Source organism: Oncorhynchus clarkii, chromosome 4 (genome assembly GCF_045791955.1).
Source record: "Oncorhynchus clarkii lewisi isolate Uvic-CL-2024 chromosome 4, UVic_Ocla_1.0, whole genome shotgun sequence".
NCBI classification, from domain to species: domain Eukaryota; kingdom Metazoa; phylum Chordata; class Actinopteri; order Salmoniformes; family Salmonidae; genus Oncorhynchus; species Oncorhynchus clarkii.
This window is the reverse complement of record NC_092150.1, coordinates 5,545,095-5,559,258: the sequence shown is the minus strand read 5'-3', so window position 1 is coordinate 5,559,258 and position 14,164 is coordinate 5,545,095. Positions and strand designations below refer to the sequence as shown.

General features: G+C 46.9%; 1 protein-coding gene across 1 annotated transcript in view; it reads right to left on the bottom strand.

The window, feature by feature from the left end:
- The window catches only part of LOC139407471 (inner centromere protein-like), a 37,804-nt gene that overhangs the window by 8,552 nt on the left and 15,088 nt on the right, over positions 1 to 14,164 (bottom strand). Inside the window, exons 6-9 of the mRNA XM_071151266.1 lie at positions 2,830 to 2,960; positions 2,348 to 2,485; positions 719 to 736; positions 41 to 220 (exon numbers count right to left, since the gene is read on the bottom strand). Of these exons, the coding sequence (XP_071007367.1) occupies positions 41 to 220; positions 719 to 736; positions 2,348 to 2,485; positions 2,830 to 2,960 (467 nt within the window). The remainder of the gene's footprint in view (positions 1 to 40; positions 221 to 718; positions 737 to 2,347; positions 2,486 to 2,829; positions 2,961 to 14,164) is intronic.

Here is a 14,164-nt window from a genome sequence, read left to right as displayed (position 1 = left end):
CATAAAAATCTAATTCAAGTTAATTGTCAAGCTCTCCTACTGTGTCGTGTTTCTCAATCTGGAGAATCTTCTTATCTTTCTGTTCCTCCTTCACCCGGGCCTCGACTACCCTCCGCAGCCGTTCATCCCTCTTCTTCTTCTTCATCTCCTCCCGTTTTCTCCTCTCCTCTTCTTGCTCTTGCTTCTTCTTCAGTGCTTCCAGTTTCAGGCATTCTCTTTCCTAGAAATCAAAAACACACTGATGTCATAGAGGAATCAGCTCTCCTAGTACATTGACAGTTTACCATGCATTCTAGTGGCAACTCATTGGGGACTGAGTGAAAGCAGTGGTAGTATTTATTTATTTGTTTATTTGTTAAATGGGACGATAAGTGGAAAGGGAAAAGTGAGTAAGATTATTATGACTAAAAGGCACCATGAGTGATTTCTGAAATAGAATCCATCAAGATGTGCCTTAAAAAAAAGATTTGCAGAGTAAAAGTCCATGTATTTCAATGATAACCATTTAGTTGGCGAGGAGGGAACGTATGTGCTTCAGGCTCATGCAGCAAATGCCTTAAAACAAGTTAGACATAAACCCTTTGGAACCTAACACCATTGTTACAGATGGGGAGGGAGGAAGGAGGGGGGGCGGACGGACGGACAAGTAGAGCTGTACCAGTGAAGTGACAGACGAAACACACCCCCACATATCCCACTAGATTCCTCTGATACGTACCACGAGACCACTGCCCGACTGTAGATGGGACCGGGAGAGAAAGACCCAGTTAACAAGGCTGCATATGTTCTGGTAAGATTGGGATTCATGTTTGTTTTTTTTAACAAAAAAATAATATATATATAAAAAATAAAAATCACACTAAAATCCTTTTGCCTCAAAATGAAAAACAACAACACACTAAGGGTGTAACGGGTCGGTACGTATTGCGGTTTTGGGGGTCACAGTTCGATTACGTAGTACCGGTCTTGACTTTATCAAACGGAAATAAGCAACAAGGCTAAGTTAGCTAGCTAGTCTAATTTAGGCTGCATGCCCTTTTCCCCCTGTCCTTCAGTTAAAACACCTCAGGTTATTCACTAGCAGCCTCTTGGTCATTCTAGGCTCTTGGTCATTCTAGGCTCTTGGTCATTGTAGCATATCCTTCTCATTAAACTTTTAATTCAGTCTTCCATTGATGAGATAATCTCCTAAATTGCTTTGCCACACCATGGAGACACTGTGTACTGTAGAGGCGCTTTTGATGACTTGTGATTGGCCAACAACAAGCTACACGCGCCACTCTTGCGTAGGCTATTCTCATTGAGCAGTGACGACATACTGTTTACATTTTATCCACGATTGTGACCATCGACGTTGTGATCTACCGAAAAATGTTTCCAAACTGGAGATTTAAAACGATGGAAGATCCTCAAATTCTGGTTTAAAATAGTACGCACCAGTCGACATCCTACAGAACTAGTTCTTGTTATCAGCTCAGATTTACTCAAGAGGCAACGGCATACAATGCAGCATAGGCATTACCTATAGGCCTAGTGTTTATATTAAGCAAAAAATGATGTATTTATTCTGGTTCACAGCGCGGACTGAACAGATGTCCTCGTGGCGAACGGTTCAATACGTTACACTTAACAGTTTTATGAGATGTGATCAGGACAACATTTGGACAAAGGGATAGGTCAGTTATGGAATAAGGGCCGAGGGGGTGTGGTTTATGGCCAATATACCACGGCAAAGGGCTGTTCTAAGGCACGACGCCAACCGACTATAAATCACAAACGCCCAATTTTTCAGTTTTTGATTTGTTTAAAAAAGTTTGAAATATCCAATAAATGTCGTTCCACTTCATGATTGTGTCCCACTTGATGTTGATTCTTCACAAAAAAAAGACAGTTTTATATCTTTATGTTTGAAGCCTGAAATGTGGCAAAAGGTCGCAAAGTTCAAGGGGGCCGAATACTTTCGCAAGGCACTGTAATTAGAGCAGTAAAAATGTATGTTTTGTCATACCCGTGGTATACGGTCTGATATACCAAGGCTGTCAGCCAATCAGCATTCAGGGCTAGAACCACCCAGTTTATAATGGCCATATACCACAAACCCCCGAGGTGCCTTATTGCTTTTATAAACTGGTTACCAACATAATTAGAAAAAAACAAGAACATTTTGCCACACCCATATATCACGGCTGTCAGCCATTCAGCCATTCAGGCATTTGAACCACCCAGTTTATAATTTTAAATTATATATGAGCGGAGGATGTCCGATAAGGAGGACTTCCTTATTCCTCAGGAAGTAGCACATCCCAAGGGCTCCTAAATAAAACAATGAAGAAAAATAAAACCGAACCTTGAGGTCGACTCTGTCCGGCGTGGTGTGTTGAATGAAGGGCTTCATGACCGTGCTGCGTCCCAGAGACCCAGGGGTCATCGGCATCATCTGGTTCTTCTGGACCGTGTGGAGGACTGACCTCACGTTGGGCCTCACCTACAGTAGACAAAAAAAAACCCACACAGGCTGTATTTACTACATCAGGGTCTATAGAATAGAAAGTAGCCTACACATGACACTATGATTAAAAACCCTTTAACCCCCGTGGAAGAAGTAGCCCACTCTGTGCCAGACAAGCTAGAGGGAAAACATGATTGAAAAATGTCATTACAACAAATATACAACCACAAAATGGTTTAAAATGACATCAATTCCAATGTTTGTATTTTTGCACACTAGGAAGACCTACATTTTTCACTCAAAACACTTTTGGGAAAAAAAAAAAAAAAAAAAAACAACATTGCTATATCCAAAAGAGAGCCTTATGTCTTAGTTCTTACACTCTGGCTCTTCTTGAGGGGTGAAGGCTTCTTCCCGGGGGTCTGGAAGTCCTCTTTAGCTTCCGCTGCTACTCTGCGCTTGGCACTGAGACGAGGACCCAGACTTGATGGTGGCTTCTTACCGCTGCCATCTAGGAATGGATGGAATAAGGACGTTAACCACCAAGAAATCTAATAAAAAAAATCTTATTGCTTGCACACACACACACACACACACACACACACACACACACACACACACACACACACACACACACACACACACACACACACACACACACACACACACACACACACACACACACACACACACACACACACACACCACACACCACACACCACACACCACACACACGGCAGATATTAATCGCAGGTGCAGCAAAAATGTTTGTTTTTTGCTCCAACAGTGCAGTAATAATGAATAATACACAAATCGCCAAAGAGAAACTAAATTAAGAAATATAAGAAGAGTCCGGGAATATAGATACGATGGCGTGTAGAGCAGCAGTTATACAAGATGGTGGGTAGAGCAGCAGTTATACAAGATGGTGGGTAGAGCAGCAGTTATACAAGATGGTGTGTAGAGCAGCAGTTATACAAGATGGCGTGTAGAGCAGCAGTTATACAAGATGGTGTGTAGAGCAGCAGTTATACAAGATGGCGTGTAGAGCAGCAGTTATACAAGATGGCGTGTAGAGCAGCAGTTATACAAGATGGTGTGTAGAGCAGCAGTTATACAAGATGGTGTGTAGAGCAGCAGTTATACAAGATGGCGTGTAGAGCAGCAGTTATACAAGATGGCGTGTAGAGCAGCAGTTATACAAGATGGCGTGTAGAGCAGCAGTTATACAAGATGGTGTGTAGAGCAGCAGTTATACAAGATGGTGTGTAGAGCAGCAGTTATACAAGATGGTGTGTAGAGCAGCAGTTATACAAGATGGTGTGTAGAGCAGTAGTTATACAAGATGGTGTGTAGAGCAGCAGTTATACAAGATGGTGTGTAGAGCAGCAGTTATACAAGATGGTGTGTAGAGCAGCAGTTATACAAGATGGTGTGTAGAGCAGCAGTTATACAAGATGGTGTGTAGAGCAGCAGTTATACAAGATGGCGCGTAGAGCAGCAGTTATACAAGATGGTGTGTAGAGCAGCAGTTATACAAGATGGCGCGTAGAGCAGCAGTTATACAAGATGGCGTGTAGAGCAGCAGTTATACAAGATGGCGCGTAGAGCAGCAGTTATACAAGATGGCGCGTAGAGCAGCAGTTATACAAGATGGCGCGTAGAGCAGCAGTTATACAAGATGGTGGGTAGAGCAGCAGTTATACAAGATGGTGTGTAGAGCAGCAGTTATACAAGATGGCGTGTAGAGCAGCAGTTATACAAGATGGCGCGTAGAGCAGCAGTTATACAAGATGGTGTGTAGAGCAGCAGTTATACAAGATGGCGCGTAGAGCAGCAGTTATACAAGATGGCGTGTAGAGCAGCAGTTATACAAGATGGCGCGTAGAGCAGCAGTTATACAAGATGGCGCGTAGAGCAGCAGTTATACAAGATGGCGCGTAGAGCAGCAGTTATACAAGATGGTGGGTAGAGCAGCAGTTATACAAGATGGCGGGTAGAGCAGCAGTTATACAAGATGGTGTGTAGAGCAGCAGTTATACAAGATGGTGTGTAGAGCAGCAGTTATACAAGATGGCGTGTAGAGCAGCAGTTATACAAGATGGCGCGTAGAGCAGCAGTTATACAAGATGGCGCGTAGAGCAGCAGTTATACAAGATGGCGCGTAGAGCAGCAGTTATACAAGATGGCGTGTAGAGCAGCAGTTATACAAGATGGTGTGTAGAGCAGCAGTTATACAAGATGGTGTGTAGAGCAGCAGTTATACAAGATGGTGTGTAGAGCAGCAGTTATACAAGATGGTGTGTAGAGCAGCAGTTATACAAGATGGCGCGTAGAGCAGCAGTTATACAAGATGGCGTGTAGAGCAGCAGTTATACAAGATGGCATGTAGAGCAGTAGTTATACAAGATGGTGTGTAGAGCAGTAGTTATACAAGATGGTGTGTAGCGCAGTAGTTATACAAGATGGTGTGTAGCGCAGCAGTTATACAAGATGGTGTGTAGAGCAGAGTTATACAAGATGGCGTGTAGAGCAGCAGTTATACAAGATGGTGTGTAGAGCAGTAGTTATACAAGATGGCGTGTAGAGCAGCAGTTATACAAGATGGTGTGTAGCGCAGCAGTTATACAAGATGGTGTGTAGAGCAGCAGTTATACAAGATGGCGTGTAGAGCAGCAGTTATACAAGATGGTGTGTAGAGCAACAGTTATACAAGATGGTGTGTAGCGCAGTAGTTATACAAGATGCTGTGTAGCGCAGCAGTTATACAAGATGGTGTGTAGCGCAGCAGTTATACAAGATGGCGTGTAGAGCAGCAGTTATACAAGATGGTGTGTAGCGCAGTAGTTATACAAGATGGCGTGTAGAGCAGCAGTTATACAAGATGGTGTGTAGAGCAGCAGTTATACAAGATGGCGTGTAGAGCAGCAGTTATACAAGATGCTGTGTAGCGCAGCAGTTATACAAGATGGTGTGTAGAGCAGCAGTTATACAAGATGGCGTGTAGAGCAGCAGTTATACAAGATGGTGTGTAGCGCAGCAGTTATACAAGATGGCGTGTAGAGCAGCAGTTATACAAGATGGCGTGTAGAGCAGCAGTTATACAAGATGGCGTGTAGAGCAGCAGTTATACAAGATGGCGTGTAGAGCAGCAGTTATACAAGATGGCGTGTAGCGCAGCAGTTATACAAGATGGCGTGTAGCGCAGCAGTTATACAAGATGGCGTGTAGAGCAGCAGTTATACAAGATGGCGTGTAGCGCAGCAGTTATACAAGATGGCGTGTAGCGCAGCAGTTATACAAGATGGCGTGTAGCGCAGCAGTTATACAAGATGGCGTGTAGCGCAGCAGTTATACAAGATGGGATGTAGAGCAGTAGTTATACAAGATGGCGTGTAGAGCAGCAGTTATACAAGATGGTGTGCATAAACAGTATATGAATAGAAAAGGTGTACAGCAGTAGTTATTTAGGATGAGCCTCGACTACAGTGCATTTCAGAAAGTATTCAGACCCCTTCCACATTGTTACATTACAGCCTTATTCCAAAATATATATTTTGAATTGTTTTCCCCTCAAATCTACACACACACACACACACACACACACACACACACACACACACAAAATACCCCATAACGACAAAGCGAAAAACAGAAGGGCCTTGGTCAGGGAGGTGACCAAGAACACGGTGGTCATGCTGACAGAGCTCCTCTGTGGAGGAGGAGCTCCTCAATCAGGCCTTTATGGTAGAGTGGCCAGATGGAAGCCACTCTTCAGTAAAAGGCACATGACAGCCCACTTGCAGTTTGCCAAAAGGCACCTAAAGGACTCTGTGACCATGAGATTCTCTGGTCTGATGAAACCAAGATTCAACTCTTTGGCCTGAGTGCCAAGCATCCCGTCTGGAGGAAACCTGATACCATCCCTATGGTGAAGCATGGTGGTGGCAGCATCATGCTGTGGGGATGTTTTTCAGCGGCAGGGAGACTAGTCAGGATCGAGGGAAAGAGGAATGGAGCAAAGTACAGAGAGATCCTTGATGAAAATCTGCCCCTGAGCACTCAGGACCTCAGACTGGGGCGAAGGTTCAACTTCCAACAGGACAACGACCCTAACCACACAGGAGTGGCTTCGGGACAAGCCTCTGAATGTCCTTGAGTGGTCCATGCAGAGCACGGACTTAAACCCGATCAAACATCTCTGGAGAGACCTGAAAATTGATGTGCAGCAACACTCCCCATCCAACCTGACAGGATCTGCAGAGCAGAATGGTAGAAACTCCCCAAATACAGGTGTGCCAAGCTTGTAGCGTCATACCCAAGACGACGCGAGGCTGTAATCGCTGCCAAAGGTGCTTCAACAAAGTACTGAGTAAAAGGGTCTGAATACTTATGGAAATGTGATATTTCAGAGAAAGTGAAATTTTCCTCTATATTAAAAAAGAGCAGCAGTAAATCATAACGCAAGCTTATGGACACACTTTGTATTTCATTGAAGCTGCAGTGCTGGTTGTAGCATGAGTGGAAGTAGGGAGAATGCAAATGTTATGGCTGTTTAACAGTGTTGACAGTGCTGATCAACAACTTAAACATGAGCTAAACGCATAAACAGCAGCTTGTTACTGCATTCGTTGAGTCTTGTCATGATTTTATTAGTTTTGGAATCTCACATGATCAACTTTGCTGTGCATTCAAAGCTTCTTTTTACAGTTTATGGCACGAGGAAACTCCAGACACGGGGATCTGAGCCATCGGATTAGCCAGTGGTAGGCCTATAGGTTCACTTGATTTCCTTTCTGGGCTTGTTGGGTAGGCGTAGTTCTACCTTCAGACACATGAAATGGTTAAAAAAAATGGGAACACTTTGCCTTCCCGGCACCAGGGCTGCTGAATCAAGTGCACCTACTACCAACAGCACAAAACAAATGAAAAATAATAGGAACGCAAGGCTTTATCGTTGTTTTTTTTAATAGAAATGTTTGGTAATCAACTAGGAATGGCTTGGTGACCACTGGTCTAGGGTGTTGGGTAAGGTGGAGGTGATTATGATCCTCAACTTGCCTCACAAAGCAGTTCTTGATGACAGAAGTAGTGAGTGGGTAAAGGAACAATGGTGGACATCTTGAAGCAAGTGAGGACAACACACTGGGATAGGGGCTGCCGCCTGGGCCGGCAGCCTTAAAATGTCTTAGTCACACCGTCTGAGGAGAATGAGAGCTCAGTCCTCGTGAGCGGCACTCGTTTCCTTGAAAATGGGCAAATTAGGTGCTTAGCTTGTCCAGGAGCAAGGCGCCGGTGGCACGATGTTGTTGGTTATCCCTTTATAACCTGTGATTGTCTGGAGTCCATGCCACATACATCTCGTGTCTGAGCCGTTGAATTGCGGCTCCACTTTGTCCCTGTACTGTCATTTTGCCTGTTTGTTTGCCTGAACAGAGGGCATAGCTGGTCTGTTTGTACACGCCCATGTTTCCAGTTACCTTGTCGTGGTTAAATGCCGTGGTTCGCACTTTCAGTTTTGTGTGAATGCTGCCATCAATCCATGGTTTGGATAAGTTCTAATCACAGTAGGAACAAAATCCTCTATGCACTTCCTGATTAACTCAGTCACCGAGTGTATACGTAAATACTATTTTCAGAGGCTACCCGGAACATATCCCAGTCCACGTGATCAAAACAATCTTGAAACATAGATTACAAATTGGTCAGACCAACGTTGAACAGCCCTTACCACGGGTACTTCCTGTTTAAGTTTCTGCCTATATGAGGGGAGGAGCAAAATGGAGGTGTGATCCGATTTGCCGAAGGGAGGGCCTTGTAGCCGCCCAAGAAGGGGGAGTTGCAAAGGTCAAGACTGCTCGATGAGCGAGTAGCACAGGAGACGTACTGATGAAACTTCAGTAGAGTATTCCTTAATTCAAGAAAGCAGCTACAATAAATGTGGCCTCAGGTTATGCAGTTTCCAGTTTGCACAAAGTCCAGTGTAGTTCCTTGACAGGCATCGCGGCGTTGGCTCGGGGGGAATATACACGGCAGTAACTATAACCAAAGTAAATTATCTCGGGAGGTAACGAGGTAGGCATTTGATGGTGAGGTATTCCAAATCAGGAGAACAAGAGGACTTGAGTTCCTATATGCGATCACACCATGAGTAGTTAATCATGAAACATACACCTCTACATTTCTTTATCCCCCTAGAGAGTTTCTTTTTCCCCGTCTGCGCAATAGACAGAGAACCCCGCTGGTTGAACAGACGGGGACAGTATATCGGGAGAGAGCCATGATTCTGTAAAACAGAGTATGCAAGAGTCCCCAATGTCTCTCTGGAAGGAGATCCTCGCCCCGAGCTCGTCTACTCTGTTGTCCAGGGTTACGTTAGTGAGTAGTATGCTCTGAAGCGCCTCCTGAGTCAGACTAAAAGCCCACTCCAATACTTCACGGATCTGTTGTGAGAGCGATGACACCAAATTTAACACACCTGCTCCCCGTTCACACCTGAGACCTTGTATACTGTGTGCGTGTGTGTGTGTGTATATATGTATAGGTTTTAAAAATAGGTTATATTTGACTAAATTCTATGACATACACTAAAGGCATTGTTGGCAGAATAGATGGATGCAGTTCAATGCATGATTAATATAATTCACCAATACATTTCTTGGTGGTCCAACAACTAGTGCTATCAGGTTTTAAATCCCAGCTGGCCTGGTACATTATTTGCTGCTTCCATTCAGGATGCACGGTTTCAGTTTTAATGACGGAGTTTAAATCAGATGTAAATTAGGCTGGGAACGTCAATACAATCAAACTACCAAGGGTAATGATCACAACTCAGTCATAACGTCACTAATAGCCTAGCGTATCTATTTATTTAGCAGACTAAAAAACACAGAGCCTAACGTTAGCTAGAGGCAGGGAGGATGTCATGTAATTGGAGTGGCTGAGTAAAATACTTATTTTCCCACTAAGTTTTTCAGTGGCTACAGCTAGAGATGCAGGTTAGCTAGCAAGAAATGTGAATCGCTTTGCTAGCAAGCTAGCTATGCTGAACGAATGTTAGCCAGATTGAATTTATGAAAACACTCTGGCTATCTAATCTGATTTCAGAGCACTCGCGTCTGGGTTTGCCAGAGCTCAGAATACCCGATGAATTTACAAACGCGCAATACCCGCTGAACGTGAACGCTGCGGGTAAACGTTTGCAGAGCCTATCCAGCTCTGCTAGAGTGAGTAAAATGGTCAGAGTGAGGTGTTCTCTCATTTCTGTCTGGAAGTAGCTAGCCAACTTTAGCCAGTTAGGTTGGGTGCTTGACTGCCGTTAGAGTTAGACTTGGATCAACCCTACTCCTCGGCCAAAAGGTCCAGTGACATTAGTGCCGTGTGCGCTCTGATTTGACCAAGCAGACAAGGCTCTGATTTGACCAAACCGTCAAGGCTCTGATTTGATCAAACCGACAAGGCTCTGATTTGACCAAACCGACAAGGCTCTGATTTGACCAAACCGACAAGGCTCTGATTTGACCAAACCGACAAGGCTCTGATTTGACCAAACCGACAAGGCTCTGATTTGACCAAAACAGACAATGCTTACGACCGCACCCTTAGTTTCCAATCAAAATGTTTTCTGGCATTGATCAAATGAGTGGGCAGGCAGGGAAGTGTTTTTACAGACACCTATGATTACACAGGTTAGAACCAATGCATTTACTTCCTTGTTGTTTCCACTCCCCGTTTGAACAGGGTCATAATGGGAAAACGTGATTGGGTGTGTGGTACGACGCAGCTTTGTTATGTTACAGATTTGGTAGGTGTGTCAGTCTTGCCTTGCCTTGCTGATGGTGATGTGTGGCATGATGTTGTGATATGGTGGTGATGGTGCTGTGTGAGGTATGGTGGTGGTGGTGTGAGGTATGGTGGTGGTGGTGTGAGGAATGGTGGTGTGAGGTATGGTGGTGGCGGTGTGAGGTATGGTGGTGGTGGTGTGAGGAATGGTGGTGTGAGGTATGGTGGTGATGGTGGTGTGAGGAATGGTGGTGTGAGGTATGGTGGTGATGGTGGTGTGAGGTATGGTGGTGTGAGGTATGGTGGTGGTGGTGTGAGGTATGGTGGTGGTGTGAGGTATGGTGGTGGTGTGAGGTATGGTGGTGGTGGTGTGAGGTATGGTGGTGTGAGGTATGGTGGTGGTGGTGTGAGGAATGGTGGTGTGAGGTATGGTGATGGTGGTGTGAGGAATGGTGGTGGTGGTGTGAGGTATGGTGGTGGTGGTGTGAGGTATGGTGATGGTGGTGTGAGGTGTGGTGAGGCATGGTGGTGTGAGGTGATGGTGGTGTGAGGTGATGGTGGTGTGAGGTATGGTATGGTGATGGTGGTGTGAGGTATGGTGATGGTGGTGTGAGGTATGGTGGTGTGAGTGTAACGGATGTGAAACGGCTAGCTTAGTTAGCGGTGGTGCGCTCTAAATAGCGTTTCAATCGGTGACGTCACTTGCTCTGAGACCTTGAAGTAGTAGTTCCCCTTGCTCTGCAAGGGCCGCGGCTTTTGTGGAGCGATGGGTAACGATGCTTCATGGGTGACTGTTGTTGATGTGTGCAGAGGGTCCCTGGTTCGCGCCCGGGTATGGGCGAGGGAACTGTCTAAAGTTATACTGTTACATGAGGTATGGTGGTGGTGTGAGGTATGGTGGTGGTGTGAGGTATGGTGGTGGTGGTGTGAGGTATGGTGGTGGTGGTGTGAGGTATGGTGGTGGTGGTGTGAGGTATGGTGGTGGTGGTGTGAGGTATGGTGGTGTGAGGTATGGTGGTGGTGGTGTGAGGTATGGTGGTGTGAGGTATGGTGGTGGTGATGTGAGGTATGATGGTGTGAGGTATGGTGGTGCGAGGTATGGTGGTGTGAGGTATGGTGGTTGTGGTGGTGTGAGGTATGGTGGTTGTGGTGGTGTGAGGTATGGTGGTGGTGATGTGAGGTATGATGGTGGTGATGTGAGGTATGATGGTGGTGATGTGAGGTATGATGGTGTGAGGTATGGTGGTGCGAGGTATGGTGGTGTGAGGTATGGTGGTTGTTGTGGTGTGAGGTATGGTGGTGGTGGTGTGAGGTATGGTGGTGGTGGTGTGAGGTATGGTGGTGCGAGGTATGGTGGTGTGAGGTATGGTGGTGTGAGGTATGGTGGTGGTGATGTGAGGTATGATGGTGGTGATGTGAGGTATGATGGTGTGAGGTATGGTGGTGCGAGGTATGGTGGTGTGAGGTATGGTGGTGTGAGGTATGGTGGTGTGAGGTATGGTGGTGTGAGGTATGGTGGTGTGAGGTATGGTGGTGTGAGGTATGGTGGTGTGAGGTATGGTGGTGGTGATGTGAGGTATGATGGTGGTGATGTGAGGTATGATGGTGTGAGGTATGGTGGTGCGAGGTATGGTGATGGTGTGAGGTGTGGTGATGGTGTGAGGTATGGTGGTGTGAGGTATGGTGGTTGTGGTGGTGTGAGGTATGGTGGTGGTGGTGTGAGGTATGGTGGTGTGAGGTATGGTGGTGGTGGTGTGAGGTATGGTGGTGGTGGTGTAAGGTATGGTGGTGTGAGGTATAGTGGTGGCGGTGTGAGGTATGGTGGTGTGAGGTATGGTGGTGTGAGGTATGGTGGTGTGAGGTATGGTGGTGGTGATGTGAGGTATGATGGTGGTGATGTGAGGTATGATGGTGTGAGGTATGGTGGTGCGAGGTATGGTGGTGTGAGGTATGGTGGTTGTGGTGGTGTGAGGTATGGTGGTTGTGGTGGTGTGAGGTATGGTGGTGGTGATGTGAGGTATGATGGTGGTGATGTGAGGTATGATGGTGGTGATGTGAGGTATGATGGTGTGAGGTATGGTGGTGCGAGGTATGGTGGTGTGAGGTATGGTGGTTGTGGTGGTGTGAGGTATGGTGGTGGTGGTGTGAGGTATGGTGGTGGTGGTGTGAGGTATGGTGGTGCGAGGTATGGTGGTGTGAGGTATGGTGGTGTGAGGTATGGTGGTGGTGATGTGAGGTATGATGGTGGTGATGTGAGGTATGATGGTGTGAGGTATGGTGGTGCGAGGTATGGTGGTGTGAGGTATGGTGGTTGTGGTGGTGTGAGGTATGATGGTGGTGGTGGTGTGAGGTATGGTGGTGGTGGTGTGAGGTATGGTGGTGGTGGTGTGAGGTATGGTGGTGTGAGGTATGGTGGTGTGAGGTATGGTGGTGTGAGGTATGGTGGTGTGAGGTATGGTGGTGGTGATGTGAGGTATGATGGTGGTGATGTGAGGTATGATGGTGTGAGGTATGGTGGTGCGAGGTATGGTGATGGTGTGAGGTGTGGTGATGGTGTGAGGTATGGTGATGGTGTGAGGTATGGTGGTGTGAGGTATGGTGGTGTGAGGTATGGTGGTGTGAGGTATGGTGGTGGTGGTGTGAGGTATGGTGGTGGTGGTGTAAGGTATGGTGGTGTGAGGTATAGTGGTGGCGGTGTGAGGAATGGTGGTGTGAGGTATGGTGGTGGTGGTGTGAGGTATGGTGGTGGTGGTGTGAGGAATGGTGGTGTGAGGTATGGTGGTGTGAGGTATGGTGGTGATGGTGGTGTGAGGTATGGTGGTGTGAGGTATGGTGGTGGTGTGAGGAATGGTGGTGTGAGGTATGGTGGTGGTGGTGTGAGGAATGGTGGTGGTGTGAGGTATGGTGGTGGTGGTGTGAGGTATGGTGATGGTGGTGTGAGGTGTGGTGAGGTGTGGTGAGGTATGGTGATGGTGGTGTGAGGTATGGTGATGGTGGTGTGAGGTGTGGTGAGGCATGGTGGTGTGAGGTGATGGTGGTGTGAGGTGATGGTGGTGTGAGGTGATGGTGGTGTGAGGTATGGTATGGTGATGGTGGTGTGAGGTATGGTGATGGTGGTGTGAGGTATGGTGGTGTGAGTGTAACGGATGTGAAACGGCTAGCTTAGTTAGCGGTGGTGCGCTCTAAATAGCGTTTCAATCGGTGACGTCACTTGCTCTGTGACCTTGAAGTAGTAGTTCCCCTTGCTCTGCAAGGGCCGCGGCTTTTGTGGAGCGATGGGTAACGATGCTTCATGGGTGACTGTTGTTGATGTGTGCAGAGGGTCCCTGGTTCGCGCCCGGGTATGGGCGAGGGAACTGTCTAAAGTTATACTGTTACATGAGGTATGGTGGTGGTGTGAGGTATGGTGGTGGTGTGAGGTATGGTGGTGTGAGGTATGGTGGTGTGAGGTATGGTGGTGGTGGTGATGTGAGGTATGATGGTGGTGATGTGAGGTATGATGGTGTGAGGTATGGTGGTGCGAGGTATGGTGGTGTGAGGTATGGTGGTGTGAGGTATGGTGGTGGTGGTGTGAGGTATGGTGGTGGTGGTGTGAGGTATGGTGGTGTGAGGTATGGTGGTGGTGGTGTGAGGTATGGTGGTGGTGGTGTGAGGTATGGTGGTGTGAGGTATGATGGTGTGAGGTATGGTGGTGCGAGGTATGGTGGTGTGAGGTATGGTGGTGGTGTGAGGTATGGTGGTGGTGTGAGGTATGGTGGTGGTGTGAGGTATGGTGATGGTGTGAGGTATGGTGGTGGTGGTGTGAGGAATGGTGGTGTGAGGTGTGAGGTATGGTGGTGGTGGTGTGAGGAATGGTGGTGTGAGGTATGGTGATGGTGGTGTGAGGAATGGTGGTGGTGGTGTGAGGTTTGGTGGTGGTGGTGTGAGGTATGG